Below are 16,160 nucleotides of genomic sequence, written 5' to 3' on the forward strand. Positions count from 1 at the left end.
TTCCCCCAAAAACGGTTGATTATAGTGTATCACATCTAATTATTTTCAAAGCAATGTCCCCTATAGCTCCTTTAAAAAAATGTAGCTGTTTCCCCGAGGCATACTGAGTCGTTGGTGTTTTTACAGTAAAATGGACATGGATCTGCAGTTTGAAGTGCATAGCCACATATCAGTTATGTAACAAATATATCAAAACTGCTCAAATCTGAAATAAAGAGAACTGGTTCCATATTTATTTCTGTATTGTTGCCACCACTCGATAAGCATCAAATATGTTCTTTTGTTATTCTTAATGTTCTCTTATATATCCTTTAGTCTAAAGAACAGTTTTTTAAAAATCTATAAATATTGGGCTACACTCTCAAATGTATTTGGCCCCATCCTTCAGGCATGTGTTCTTGATTTTTCAAGTCCCTTATTTAGGGACGAGATGTATCTCACTGTTTCTCAGACACACAAGTCAGGGTAATTCTGCCTGTTTGTGTGTGTTTCCACCATCCTAATTCATATTCATGAGTAGAGCTGTCTTCTTCCACGAAGCCTCGACTACATGTCTCAACAGACTCTCTTGGTCTTATCTCCTTCACTCACAATTCTCTGATTATTTTATATTCCTCCAAAAGTTGTTACTGCCAACACCCTTTGTGCTCCGTTTTCCCATTTGTGTCCCGGAAATAGGCCAAAGAGCAGCGGTAGCCAATTACAAAGATAAAGTGGACGACGGGAAAGAGGAAAGATCTGTTGAATCTGAAAAGTCTGTTAAATTAGGGTTGCAGTTTTTTCTTTTGGTGTCGTGTCAGCTAGTTATTTTTTTAATTTATCTTCAGGAGAACAAATAGCCTACATTTTAATCATATTTTGCATTGATCCAGTACCCACCATCTTTATTGAGCCTTATCCTTGCTGGCGTTTCACGCTTCCTCTCCTATGTGTAATGCTTATAAGTGAAGAGTGATAATGCAGGTGGGTGGTGAAACGTCTGGGTTACTCTCTATCCATATCACAGATTTTCCTACTAGCAATGAAGGATACTGTAATGCTGAATGTATATGAAAAAAGAGCTATCTTCTTGTTGGGTTGGGTGTTTCAACACAGGAGACCAAACAAATGGAGAGACAGTCAATTGAGTTTGAGATACATTTACCATAAGTCACTGCTAATGCTCTCCAATCATCAACCCATTAGGTAATCCACTTCTGATGCATTCTTGATCAATACACTAAGAGGCACGAAAAACAAAAACAAAGACCTGATTAGTTTGTGCGTGTGTGTGTGTCTCCAGTGTGGCCACATCTGCAAATCTGTGTTTTACAGTGTTCTTGCAGGTAGAAGATAATTCATACAACAAAGCAAACTTAAACTTCAGACATAGGAGAGTAAGAACGCACCAAAGGAGGAAAGAAATACCAAAAGGGATCAAAGAACGAGGGATAAAACAGAAAAGGAAAATGGAGACCAGGAGGGATTGTCGAACGTGGTTTTTGAGTTCATTCATTATTTATGCGGTAAGGATATTTTAAGCTCCCATATCATGTCTGTGAGTAATGAGTCTGTCGAGGTACAGAAAGGAGAGGAAGTGGGTATCATTTGTATGTTTCTTCACTGTGGTGATATTGCACTTTTCCCAAAACAAACAGACATATTGTTTTGTGGTAGTGGCGTGTCCAGGTTGTTAATGGCTTATTTTCTGTTGCAGAGCTGCTCACCTTTTTTTTACTGTAATGAAACAAGAAAAGTAGAACTGAAACCACTTTCTTTTCCCCCCACAAAACATTTAAACAAAACAAAAAAATATTTATTTTCTTTTGTTTCCTTACTTATAGATACGTTTAGTGTAGTTTGACAAAAACATTTACAGTAAAATGTGAAACAAGAGAAAGAAAAAAATAATTGGGTGAATTTGGTAAAAACACACACACACACACACACACACACACACACACACACACACACACACACACACACACACACACACCGTATTCAAAGGTGTGCTGCACAGCTTACCAGTAATGCACATAGAGAGAGTAAAGGATCTAAGTTTAGTATACTCAGACAATTGCAGGCCTGCTCATGGACACTAGGGGGAAGATTAGAGAACAGGAAGGGAATTAGTGGAGTATGTGTGTATGTATGTGTGAGTTACTGGTGAAATGATGTGGGCCATAAAGACAAAAAGTGAATGACAAACTTCGCACAGCAGGCAACTTTAAAGGAAACCCTTCATCCTCTGACCACTCAGTCAATAGAAATGTATTTGTAGCTGAATGATGAGGGCATGTGATATGCCTTTTGCTCACTGTTTTAATTGATACCCTTTAGTTGAGTGGATGTCTCTGTCCTTTAAACATACATACCTTCTTCTCAAATCATTATTAGTTAAGTAGTTAATGTCATCTGAAGAAAAAAAACTGATTATTATTATTTTATAAAAGGTCTGCGGGGACTCCTGTTGGTAGGTCAGGGTTAGGTCACTGCCGTGCTTGGTAAACTAGCCTAGCTTGTTAATCCTCTCCACATGTTACCCTATGCCTTGTGGTTGTTTTGCCTCCACATGCTTAACTTTGTTGCCGGCTGAGATAAAGACAGATAAACAGCACGTTGGGAAATAAAGATATCAATAGATTTCCTTTTGGTTTATAGGAAAAGCCTCCTTCTCATTATGTCAAATATGGATGTATTTATGATTTGTCATCCATATCTACTGGACTATCTGCAAATCAACTGCAGGAATAAGGATTTATATGCCATATGTATTATTTACAAAAATTGTCTTGAAATTCCTCGCTCTATTTTATGTGGTTCATGTGAACATCTTCTAATAATATGAGAGATGTCACTTTGTTAAACACAGCTCTTAAAATCAACTCACTGTAAACAGCTATTCCATACCATAAGTACATCTTATCAGCTAAGATAACATTGAAGACCCTTGCCGCGCTGTGTTTGGCTGTAAGTAAAGGTATATGATGAAGAGCAGACTACAGAATGTAGGCCAAACTCATGAATCAATTCAGCTCATTAAACACATTGACAAGCTGAAACTCCCCAGTGTTGTCCTTCTTTTCTCATACGTCCACCCAATGTCTGACCTAGCTCCCACTCCAGCTCCTCTATTACGCACTCCCTATTTCAACCATGCATCATCCCTTCATTTGATGTATTTTGTTCAACAAAAACTACTGATTCAACAAAAAAGCTGGTCCTCCACACTTAAAATGACTATAAACAAAGCAATATACACAGTTCTTTTGGCTGTTTAACTATCCAAAGCAAGAAGGAGATATCCCCTTTAAACATAAGGGAAACATGCTGTGTCTGCTATTAATAGAGGAGGTTACTATAACGGGCTTCCACTGTTGGGACAGGAGTGATAAAAACGGTTTCCCCTCCTCCACACACACACAGATGTACGTACAAATATGCACATAGTATGTACACAGGTTTCCCCTATGGAACCTGGTGTGCTATAAAGGAAGCTAAGGTTGACAGGCTATCATCTGGGCTGTGTATTAGGTTATAAATCAGCTCATTTTGCTATGAAAAAATATTCACAGCATGTGAGGCAATCACTTGGTCTATTGGGTATATCCCTAAAGCATACATGCTCTTGTGTCCATCAAAATGAAAGAAACTAGGCAGGCAAACAAAATTGGTAACACATTATTTTGATCATTTTCTCCTGGCTACTTTAAATCATTAAATAAACGTTGCAGACAAAAGTAAAAGCGCAAGTCAGGACAAAAACAGGGAACAACCTCAATTACATTGTAAGACGGGATGTGTGATATTGTTGCAGGATGCAGGAATAGTGGCTGTCTGGCTGGCTTAAAGAAAACTTGAGCCAAGCTTCTGTTTAATACGTAGATAATCAAACAGCAATCAGTGGATCAATACCCATCAGTTAGCTGGAAGGATGCCTGTATACTGTCCTTAGCTGACATACCGGAACCCAGCCAACTGAGGTGCACCAGAGGGAGCATTATACTCCTAATATATGTCTGAGAGGAGCATCACATCACCCACTGTGCATTACTTTGGTGCTTAGTGCTGGTGGAGAGGCAGAGATGGAGAGAGATGAGCACAAGAGAAAATGTGTGGGAAAGGAAATCTGAGAGGGTCAAATAATAGAGAGTGTAAGTAAGATCAAACTCACGCAGCAGCGATATAAGCGCAAGGAAAAGACAATGAGGGGAGAGATAAACATTTTCATCTCCTGGGGAAGTGTAAAACTCTATGAAATGGCACTGATACAGAGTTTGTCTACGTTGAACCAGGAGTCAAGAGCGTTTTGCTCTCCTCTCTCTTCCTCAGGTTCACCGTTGCTGGTTTAATAAACAGAGGCTTACGCAGAGCATACGGTTCACTTAAGGAGAGAAGTGGGACATAAAAACTATTGAGGGAAGGGTCGATAGTCAATTCAAATATTACTTCTTTAATGGACACAAGAGCGGCCGCTCCAGTGATGCAATCATCAATTTAAATTGTATATGGTACCTTGTTGTGTATACTCATGCTCCGTGATGTAGTGAGTTCATAGGCTGACATTAGCTTTTTACATCTGGCCATTGCAGTCATGCTTAAAAATCATAAAAGTGATGTTCATTTGTAAGATCATCTTGCTAAACAAAACTTGTTCGTATTCCAAAATCCAATGAAAGAAACCCATCGGCTTTTTGTCGAGGGAACCAGTGGGAAGCTATCTTCCGGGGTTGGCCTACAAAAATACGTCAGACCCTATTTAGCTATAAGAGCACCGAGGAAGAATTAGATATGATACAAAACTGTATGCTTCAGGGACTTTGCCATGTTTTGGATGTCATGAAAACAGTCACTGATTTAGAGTTTGAGGAATCATTTTCTGCTTAATTATGTGAATGTCAGACATACAAAGAATATAGTAATGGTGAAAAACATAAAAGACAAAAATCTGCTGGTTTGGGCTAACATGATAATATATCATTATGCGACAAACTGATCTGAGTCCATTATTAATGTAGAATTGCAAATTTGTTTCTTTTTCCCTTAATCTTCACAAAGGGTTCTTTAGATCACATAAGAAAGACACAACAGTAGCTTGAGGTTATAATAAAGATGTTATTATTGATATTATGATATTCACAGTAGGTTTATAATTTGCAATTATATTAAATGATGCAAGTAATTCTCTATCAATATTCTCTATGAATCAGTTTTCACTGAAGGTCCTCGTGAAGGGCATGACAAGTGTTCAGATCCATGTTTCCTTTATGCAATAATGGACGGTTTGCTTCATGGTTCAGTCTTTTTCCTAACAAGAAAAAACACAGACCGTATACTGATAGCTGAGTAGAGGCTGCAAAAGCTAAAGACAGCTAGTGAAGAAGCTGAGGGTTATCTAAATCTCATACACACAATATTTGTGTCAAATAGCAAAGTGGCAAAGAGTTGAAGAAGGTAGAGGAAATAAAGTAAGAGGAGCTGGTTGTCTGGGGGTAAATATGTATTAAGACAGTACAGACAGAATCTATTTGACCAAGGCCTGCGTGTGTATTCTAGTCAAACCTCAGTCCCTGCTCCGAGTGAGCTGATAATAACAGTCAAATAGAAAAACATATAGAAAAAAACAAACAACAGTTCATTTATACGGTGTCTGATGACACAAATAAGTTAAAGTTCTCATAGAAATCATATTTCCTATTCATTTCTTAATCCATCCTTAGTCCTTGGAGCATATTCAACCTAAGAGATAATTCACTTATATACAACTTAAGTTTCTTGGATTAATTCAGCCAGCATACACTTTGACTCCCCGCTACACAGGAATCTGTACAAGCTTGTTTTAAAGTTGAAGCTTTAGGCATTTCAAGACATCATTGAAAGCAGCTGTAACTCTTAGATACATTGTTTACATGGCTACGTCTGTTCACCACCAATAGTGGGTTTGAGACCATTCACTTTGTGGCCTTGAAGTTCAATAGGTGTCTGTCCTGACAGCAAAACATGACCATCACAGGCAGTGTGTGTTCAATTGTCCTCTTGTATGTGGAGTACAGCAATGACGCAGCAAAGATGTGTTTTCCTTGGTTAAGATGATGCTGATGTGCCGGACTGTTGGTTTCTTCAAAAGAACGTTTTCAGTCTCGACAGAGATTCACTTCAATAGTCCAGGCGAAGCTTTCAAGCCACATAAAGTCACATAGGTGTTCCGGTACACATAAACAGTTTCAAAGAATACAAGTACACATGCGATCAGACAGAAAAAGAGGGTGTGGGCAGTGTTTATCTTTCTTTCATTATCGTATTTTCCTTCCCAACCTTTCCTCTCCTTCCTGCAATCCCCAGTACTTGGCTGATACTGCAGCTTATCTCATAAATCAACACATGCTCATAGATCTCATCTCTAGTGAGTGTGGCAGGACATTCCTTCCTCTTTGTTTAATGTACTACATGCATGTGTTGAAGATATGCACAGGCTGTAAACAGTGTGCTTAGATCGAGTAGAATATATAGAGCACCGGACCTGGAGTCAAGAAGACCAGTGTCTTAGATAAGTGCTAAAGTCTGAGTCTAAAAACTCTCTATTTCTCACAATCTCTTTGTCTCTTTCATTTTCTCTGTCACTCACACACGCACAGACACAGACACAGACACAGACACACACACACACACACACAACACTGCACACTGAGCGTGATGGGCCTATATATCAGAGATAAGCGCACTCAGACAGTCCCTTGGAGCATTATGATGCACTTGGCAGGGCAAAAAGTCTGCCCGACTGACTGTTTGAATCTGTGCTTCCACTGGGCTGGCAGCAGATACAGTAGTAGCTGTTGTTGTGCTTTCACTATAAGACACAGTTACTGGGTTGTGACTGCAACTGACTATAAATACGTTAAAACTTAAGCTAGCATCAGTTAACCTCTGAAATGTTGATCAAATGTTTAGCTATCCCTGTTCTGGAGTCTGGCCTGTGGATTTGGACTCTCCTCCCCTCTCAAACCGTCCCTGTTTTCTCTCATGTTGAACCTGTTGTTACTTTCTCCATACATTCGTGAGAGTTAAATCTTTCCGTGGACACGCAACCCTCTCTAGGTAACTAATTCACATAGATTGGGACTCAATAATATCTCAAATAACAATGGCAAGAAGATGCTTATGCAAAGCATGACATGTACTTTTAGAGCATACAGTTTTTGCACATAGCCGCAGTATAGATATAGTAATATATTGATGCCAATTTGCTTTTTAAATATTATTCATACTAATTCATGCTACAATGAATACTTCAAAGGACATTCAGCACTACAATAGCAGAGTTGCTGTTTGATAAAAAGCGGATGAAGGACACATAGCCTTGGTCCTGCATGATGTGGGCAAAATGCGGCAATGGAATGATTGCTTAAACTGCATTGAGTATCACAAAGAAAAACAAATACTGAGAACAAAATGTATCTCTTTTACAACCCAGGATACAGAATGCCAGGTGGCAGTTTGTCTTTGGTGATCTAATAATTGAGCTATCAACACTTTTAACTTGTTCCAGAGGCAGGCAAAGTTTAATAATTGTTAGCAATTGTTTAGGAGGAGAAATGTTATTGCTTCTTGCCACTTATCCAGCAATCAGAATACTGTATTGATCCCTGGGTGGAAATCAGACTGAGTAACACAAAGTTGGCATTGGTGATATGAGAAACGATGACCTTAAAGGTGTCATAGATTCATTTTAGTTTATCACTGTGCTCTGTCTTTGGTTGTTGGTCCTTAAAAAAAATCCTTTTAAACTGTTAGAGTTAATACAGTACCATAAAAGCCTTACATAAAACTAGTTAACTTTGCTGCCATAAATCTTGACCTTGGTTGAAAGTAATTATAGTTTACTCCTTAATCTCATTTGATGTATTTCTACAAACGCGGAATGATATGAAGTCAAGAACAGCAACATTTATGCTGGGCAGTGTTAAACTGAACACTTCTTAGTGTACATCTGTTACAGTGGACCAGGGTGGCGGCTTAAGAGACACTTTAAGGTAAAGTTAAAAGGATGGAGAAATAGGCACTCACTCAGAATGCCGCCGAGAAAACAATCACTATCTTTCTACATCACGTATCTTAATCAACGAAAAATGTAGGTGAGAAGCACACATTCATCATATTACTAAAAAACCATACACCAAATCAATACACATCAATAAATAAACATTCATTCTGTTTACTGAGACATTTCTTTTGTCCACCTGCTAGCCTGCATTGGCTGGAAACAAAAAAAGGCAAAGTCTTGGCGAGAGTGTTCTTACTGTAAATCCACTTGAGCTTCATTGAAGAAAAATGGCAGGAGAAAGGTGTGCTATTTATGGTCCGGTAATACAGCACAGGACATCATCTATCTGTTGGTCTCAACAGAAACCACTAGCTTGTACTGGACAATATCTAGAAGTGGCCAAGAGATGAATGCTAGGGCCCTCAGGCAGACAGAGAAAGCAACAAAGGACCATTTGGTCCAAAAGCGTATTGTTGCGCTCTTATTGCGCATTTCAGTTTTCCCCTGACAGTAGAGATGTGATCTTGGTGACTTTGTTTTTCTCTGAGTCAGGACCTTGGCAGTTAGAGCGGCAGATTAAAGTTGCTCATGAATGCTGATAATATGGCCTGCTTTTAATCACAAGTTAATAAGTTAAGTTACATTTTAAAATAAATGTCACACTGATGTAAATTGTTGTTATCGTGCATCTTCTCCCAGCGGCAGTTTGAGCAAGAAGGTAGAAACTAGTGGTCCCTTAACACTGTTAATATTGGTTATTACTGGTAAGGCTACTATTTGGCTACTGTTGCGAGCAGGGTGACTACTGTCACATAGGTAAGACTAACTCCATGCAGACACTGACAATGTCCTAAATAAGACGGGTGGCCATTCTATGATATGCGCTGATAGGTCCACAAGATGTGAGACAACAAGAGGTCCTCTTGACTGACCTTTTCTCCAAGTTAAACCCACGTATCTGCTCTGGACTCAAATACTGGGCGCCATATATTTTTCAATACACAGTGTAACACCTTAATCCTCCCCTTGCAGACCCCAGCTGAAGTTAACCATGTACAGTAGCTCACATTATACATCTGTACGCATCTTAGTGATGTTTACATAGTTAGTGTTGGCCAGTGTACAGTTTCCTGTTTTTATGCCCTCTGGTCTGAAGTTCTCAGTGCTGTGGTTCACAGCCTCCTGTATCTCCACATAGTCAGATTTACTGAGAGTGGACCCACTGCCGCTCCGACCGCTCTTCTTCAGATCGTCTGCTGAGCTGGCTTTAGGCACACTTGGGGTATTCAGATACTGTGCCTGTTCCTCGCCCTCCGTCTCTCTGTGGTAGAAGTAGTTGAAGTTTGACACAATGACAGGTACAGGCAGGGCAATAGTCAGCACACCGGCAATTGCGCAGAGAGACCCTACAATCTTTCCTCCAATGGTTGTTGGGACCATGTCTCCATAGCCCACTGTGGTCATGGAAACCACTGCCCACCAAAAGGCCTCAGGAATGCTGCTGAACTGGGAATCTGGCTCATCTGCTTCAGCAAAGTAGACAGCACTGGAGAAGAGGATCACGCCGATGAACAGGAAGAAGATGAGGAGGCCTAACTCACGCATACTGGCCTTCAGAGTCTGGCCCAAGATCTGGAGCCCCTTGGAGTGACGGGAGAGTTTAAAGATACGAAACACCCTGACTAGACGAATGACACGGAGAATAGCCAAAGACATAGCCTGCTGGCCTGCCTGGCCGTCCTCTGGCTTCTCTGCTAGCTCTGTACCCAGGGTGATAAAGTAGGGGATAATTGCCACAATATCAATGATGTTCATGATGTTGCCAAAAAAACCAGCTTTACTGGGACAGGCAAAGAACCTAACGAGGAACTCAAAAGAGAACCAGATGATACAGAGGGTCTCCACGATGAAGAAAGGATCCTTATAATAAGCTGAGCTGTCATAGGTAGAGGTGGCGTTGGACATGGACTGTAATGGATAATTGTACATCTCCTCATCATCATTTCGGAAAACTGGCAATGTCTCCAGGCAGAAGCTGACAATAGAAATAAGAATCACCATGACAGAGATGATGGCAATGATGCGCGCAGGACCTGAGCTCTCTGGATACTCAAACAGCAACCACACTTGTCTCTGAAACTCATTCTCTGGCAGAGGCCGCTCCTCTTCCTTTATGAAACCTTCATCCTCCCTGAAGATTTCCATAGCCTCCTCACCCAATTCATAAAACCGGATCTCCTCAGAAAAAATGTCCAGGGTCACGTTAACAGGCCGTCGCAGCCTCCCTCCAGATTGGTAATAATACAGAATGGCATCAAAACTCGGTCGATTGCGATCAAAAAAGTACTCGTTCCGGAGAGGATCAAAATACCTCATCCTTTTCTTGGGATCCCCCAGCAGCGTCTCTGGAAACTGGGAGAGGGTTTTGAGCTGTGTCTCAAAGCGCAAGCCTGAGATGTTGATGACGACCCTCTCGCAGCATTCGTGATCCAGCTCTGGGTCATACAGGTCATGAGGCTGACCCGGATGTGCTGCGGCCTCGTCCGCAGGGTCGCTGGTAGCAACCGTCATGCTGGAGGAAGATGGGACCTGCAGGTTTCAGACAGGGTGTGGCCACGGCGGGCCACGAGGAGATAGAGGCACCACACACTCGCAGGTTCGAGTACAGGAAGATCCGTCTGCGAAGAGCTACAGGAAAGAAAGCAGAGAAAAACTGCAAGATTATTGTGATAACCATTGTGTTCCATGTTAAGTTTTGATGGCAATGCGCAAGAAAAAGTTAATTTAGATTTGTAGCATACATATTTAATAACTTGTATCCACTGGTATATATTTCTGAAACAATCAATTAGTTAAATTGAACATCTTTTACTGACTAAAATTGTGAGTAAATCCTAGAAATGTTGTGTTATTTCAAGACCTTCCTGTAAACAGGCAAGAGATGGGCAGTTGAAAATAACAAGCATGAGATGGGGGGGCAGAGCCACTTGAGCACATTGGCTCCATTGTGTCTATGTGTATTAGGTTATGAGTTCTCTCTCATATGAGAACACTGCAGGATCAATATGCCAGCCAGTAATACTGTATCAGCTCTCACAGGGTGCAGTTACAACCAACAAATCTGATTACATGCTGAGTGCTCCATACAATCTCAGAGATGAATTTCCTCTGTCTGTATGAGACCAACATTCCCTTCAAAAACTGAGAAAAACTTCATCAAATCAATGATTAAATGATCAGTATTATATTTAAGCATATCTGTCATATGGTTGACATAGCCCACTGCATTACAGCAGAGCTGTTTGTTGACAATAACTTTCTAATTTCATAGGCCACTGCACAAAAGCAAAATGTATGAAGATGCATCGTTTTGGAGACTAGGCCTATTTCAGGCCACACTATTTTACTTTAAAAGACACAGCCACATATGTGTGATTTCGTAGTTAAAGCAACAATATCTGAATTTTAAAAAAAACAAGTCCTACCTATGTGCACTGACGCTTGTAATGCGTGTTTACAATGTGTCCTCTGGTGGTAATGCGCCCAGCAGAAGTGTTCGGTCATAAGTCAGCCCCCCGGCGGTCAGAGCAGCTCCTCTCTGCCAGCCATATATCGCCCAAAGCTCTGGCTCTGCATCGGCGCAGGAGTGGGAGATGGGACAAGGCGTGAGGATGCAGGAGTTACCTCCTTCGCCTCAGTGAGCAGCAGATAAGCTACATGTTGCGATGCAGCTAAGGCTACAGGTTGAAGCTGGTGGGGTGGGTTTGTTTGTTTGGGAATAAAGTGAGCAAATCTAAAAAATGTTTGGCATCAGCAAAATATGACGCCCCCTCTTCAGAACAATACGCTGCCGCCTGCAACAACAAAGGTAATCCTGCGATATCTGCAGAGACTTATTGGGGAAGGGAGGTTTGCGGGAGGCGTTGTTGTCAGTATTTCTACTCGGTGGCACCCATGGCAGCTCTCATCTAAAGCGAAATCACCTGTTTGATCTCCAAACAGGTCCGTATTCCTCCTGAAGGTTTTTTCCATCTTTGTTTTTAGCTCGTTAAAATGTTAATTCGTTTACTTTATCTTCACCCTCTTTTTTCTGATGGGGAATAACCATATCAATACACAAATGATGCACATTAGTAACAAATGGAGGCTTAATTTCGCAACCCTTTCCATGGAAAAACGCAGTCCTCTGAGGGCGTTTTTCAGAGATGCAAACCTATTTTTTCCCCCTAATTTGGAGACAAAGCAGCCCGGTTCAAGCACTGGGGTTTTCAAACATTACATGACAGTGTTGTAGTGGACTGGCAAGCGCGAGTGAGTTAGTTTGGAGTGCAGGTGCTAGACATGCTCAAGCCATACGCAACCCTCTCCTGTGTGGATCATGGACAGCCACATGCACTAAACAAAGCAGCATAGCGTTATCTGTCGGACTACAGCATATATTTCAGATAATGGCATGCAGGAATTCACCCTGGTTCTCTTGGTGCGCAGACGCATGTATTTTTATCCAGTTTGTCTCCTCTTAAAAGGTGCCTTGGGTTCGTGAGTCCATTCCTTCATAGCTGTCCTTCTTCCCTTATTTGACTAATATGTCCAGCGGATGTGTCACCTCATCACGACCAACTGTTTTTGAGCTGCCGCCTCTTCCCATGTCTCTCATATTTCACCATAATTCACCATAGTTGAGATGCGTGGGCTGCAGCCGGGCATCGCGGAGCATACTAAGATCTTCACGCGCGCCTCGCCCCATCGCTCTGCGCTCCCCGACACTCTTGTCCTCTCTGCTACACATTAAAGGGGAAGCATCGTCCGCCACAGGGTGGTAACGGTTTTCAAAGAAACATGTCCACACAGCAAATTTGGTCTAGCCCGAAGATAGAAAGAAAATGAATAGAAAGAATACGAAATGTATAATGTTTTATTTCAGTCAGGAAAACATTTGAAAAGAGACATGCAGATGTGGAAAATCTTCCCTGAACTGAAATGAGAGCAATGAATTAAGGGAATGGGGGATAATGAGCCAGCAGCAACCTGTGCATGTCCTGTTTGAGCAGAACACCAAAGTTGTCTGAACTACTGGTAACCGAGTCATTTTATCATTATTTTCCTATGGTTTGAGCACTTGCCACACCAGTCTGAATGGCTGCTGGCATGCCTCTGTGTCTGTTTAAGGAGAATCTATTTGTATACATGTTTGTCTCTGTACTTTGTTACTTTAGTTCGAAGAATATTACAGTATGGGCTCATGATGGTAGAACCCACAAGTTGAACTCTATGGGTGTGTGGTCCCAGTGAGGTAATTAATGTAAAATAAAAATACAAAGGCAGGCTCCAGTAGTTTGTCATGTGTACTGTATCACAGGCCACTAATTATTGCACAGACCCATTAAGCACATGCAGGCACACACTCACACAAACAGAGGACTAATGCTAACAGCTATTATTGCAATCATGTAAGTAGACGAAATTAATGTCAAGTACACCAATTAGGCTACACAGTCAAATAACTAGTTCAGAGGAGTTTCCCTGCAGACAGTCTTCCTGCCCTTTTTTCCTCCACTGCTTGAAAGTGGGTCATGTGATATGTCTTCAGGTAGAGCGCGGGAATCACACGCACATGAAAGGAAAAAAGAGATGCAACTACCTAAAGAATACATGAGGAATTCCACATGTCCTCCCCCATGTGTTCTCCTTGCTCTGCCATTTCTATTGTCCAAGGACAGGTTATGCAATTCTTCTCCAATGAAAGTGTCAAAATACTGATTAAGATGATGACCCAACCCCAGAGGGACTGCAGCAGTAGCCCACTCTGCACAGAGTTGATGGCTGAAGGTCTCAATGAGCTATTGACCCTTTTACATATAAGCACGCTGACTGATGGAACTCTTAAATCCTCATCGTCCATGACTGTAAATGAGAGGGCACAATTCTAAATGGAGGGCAGCTAAGAGCCCAGCCACCAATATCCAATGGTATCAGAAGAGTAATGATTCTTTATCTGCCACCACATTCACAGCAATTATCTAGAATACAGTTTTATTAGCAGGATGGGGAAGAGGGCACAGAGAGTATGGGATATGGGATCGAGTTAGTTGGGGTTGGGGGAAAGGCGAGTCATTCTCTGATGATTTATGTTTCATTTTATTCTTGTGACTACCTTGAAATTGCATACACTGGCAAAGTTTCATGTTAGAATTCAGTGCTCATAACTCTTTTCTTAAACCAACTTGTTTTAGTAGCCATACCCAACCATAAATGAATGATCCCTTAACCATCTGAGGCACAATCTAACCTTATCATACCCAAACCTTTAGCTGCCAGCTAGGGGAAAAAACAGACAAGAAAACAATAGAATAACACTGGCAATGAATGTTTTGCAGATAGTGCAGAGACAATATGTTTGATATGTTTAAGAGAAATTTTAGTCCAGCGAGATCTGTAATTAGCCAGAAAAAGAACCCCTAAAGCCTGATAGCCACAATTTGTGTTAAAAAAATCTCATAATCGGAAACAAATTGATAATTAGATTCAGTGTGCCCTACACTTTCCTTTATGCCCCGAAATCCATTGCTCATAAAACTGTTACACTGATAGGTCATAGAAAAATGCCACTCCTAACACCTCCAGAACTTGCCTGAGAATCATAACATGTACACCTTTTCTTTAGTATAAAAGTAATCCAGTTATAGAATACTGTACAGCCAAACAGGAATGGCTAATGGTTAATGAAGCATATTTTAATGCTGCCATAACGTAAACATTTTTTAGTTGTAGCCCACATAAGAACTCACTGAATCCATAACAACATGCTTCCGGTTTGCCAACTGCAAGACAAAAAATAAGGAGGAGCGACGGATTCCATCAACATGTAAATTTAAATATGAATTTGAGTGTTTGGGCAGAGCTGTCTTGATTTTGTCTGAGGAGGACCCTTAGTGTTTGAAAACCTCTGATCTATAGAATAAAGTAGGCAAGTTTCATATTTCTTGTGCAGTTGATCTAGAGTTTTGAGGGCTGTTAGTTCTCCAACCATTTCAAATCCTCAATTCTGTTTCCAGTTCCCTCTCACCTTCAGGTTGTGCCAAGTCTCAGCAGAAGGAACCATTGATTCTGTTTTGTATTCAGCCGAGCAGACCACATGGAACCTCATAAAGAAACTTAAGGATGCTTTTCAACTAACAACCCCACATGACTGCCTGTAATCACATCTGAGCACTTTTTCATTGTTTAAAAAAATACATGTTTTTTTCTTTCATCGAGCAATTTGTGACCGTGTTCTCTTGTGCCAGCTGGTGCATTGCTGTGGCTGGACAGGGGCCCATGGCTAACGGGGCACCCCAACATTTTTAGACAGAAATGTGTATGAAATAGTGAGGACAACATGAACGTGCAGGGAGTTCCCACTCTACACACAATGTGCATAGAACCCATTGTTCCCAAGATATAAGCACAATTAATACAATTATTCTACTCAGAGAATAAATGAGTTTTTGATCCGTCACTGCAATCCCACACAAATAGCTCAGCTGAGATATGTTGTGAGATGATCACCATATTTGTGTGTCAGTATGTGAGTCAGCACACCTGCACGCCTAAAAATCTCCACCCTTTTCTATGCAGCAGAATGTGTGGAAGCGAGAGAGGGATGATGAGCGTGAGTAACAGACGGAGTGAAGGAGAGAGGAGGGCGCTGATCCAACTTATGACAGCAGACTGCAGGGGAGGGGCTCTGTCCTGGATGACCTCTGCGGGTGCTGCAGCAGGTGATCACTCACTCACAACACACTCACATACAGATGTAATAGCCATACTGTATTGGCATGTGCATGCAGTCACTACTAGAACATGTGCACACACTGACACACACATTTAGACAAAGTCATACTGACTCCATGTTTCTTTATAGCTCCAAGACAAGAAACTGTTTACCTTTCATTCCCCTGTGAACACAAGGAAATCCTGATTTTATTCCTAATTCATTTTTGCGTGTAGGCATCTAAATAGCACTCCGCAACAGGCATTCTCCTCTATGACAATGAGCCAAGAAACTTAATTACCACATCAGCTTTTTTTTGTCCCTTCATCCTTCTTCATTTTCTCCCCTCACTTATCTCTCTCCCTGCATGTCTCCCTCTGGGGTCCC

The 16,160-nt window shown here is 41.2% G+C and overlaps 1 protein-coding gene across 1 annotated transcript; it reads right to left on the reverse strand.

The window, feature by feature from the left end:
- Window positions 1-9,088: 9,088 nt before the first annotated feature.
- On the reverse strand, window positions 9,089-10,591 carry kcna2b (potassium voltage-gated channel, shaker-related subfamily, member 2b). The gene has a single exon (XM_076091301.1). The coding sequence runs from the start codon at window positions 10,589-10,591 to the stop codon at window positions 9,089-9,091; it is 1,503 nt and encodes a 500-aa protein (XP_075947416.1).
- Between the last annotated feature and the right edge of the window lie 5,569 nt (window positions 10,592-16,160).

The sequence above is a fragment of the Anarhichas minor genome, unplaced genomic scaffold (genome assembly GCF_050575085.1).
Source record: "Anarhichas minor isolate MPS153535 unplaced genomic scaffold, ASM5057508v1 ptg000003l, whole genome shotgun sequence".
Lineage (NCBI taxonomy): Eukaryota > Metazoa > Chordata > Actinopteri > Perciformes > Anarhichadidae > Anarhichas > Anarhichas minor.

Excerpts from the sequence above, each read along its gene's own strand:
- kcna2b (XM_076091301.1), bottom strand. The coding sequence starts at position 10,591 with ATGACGGTTGCTACCAGCGACCCTGCGGACGAGGCCGCAGCACATCCG.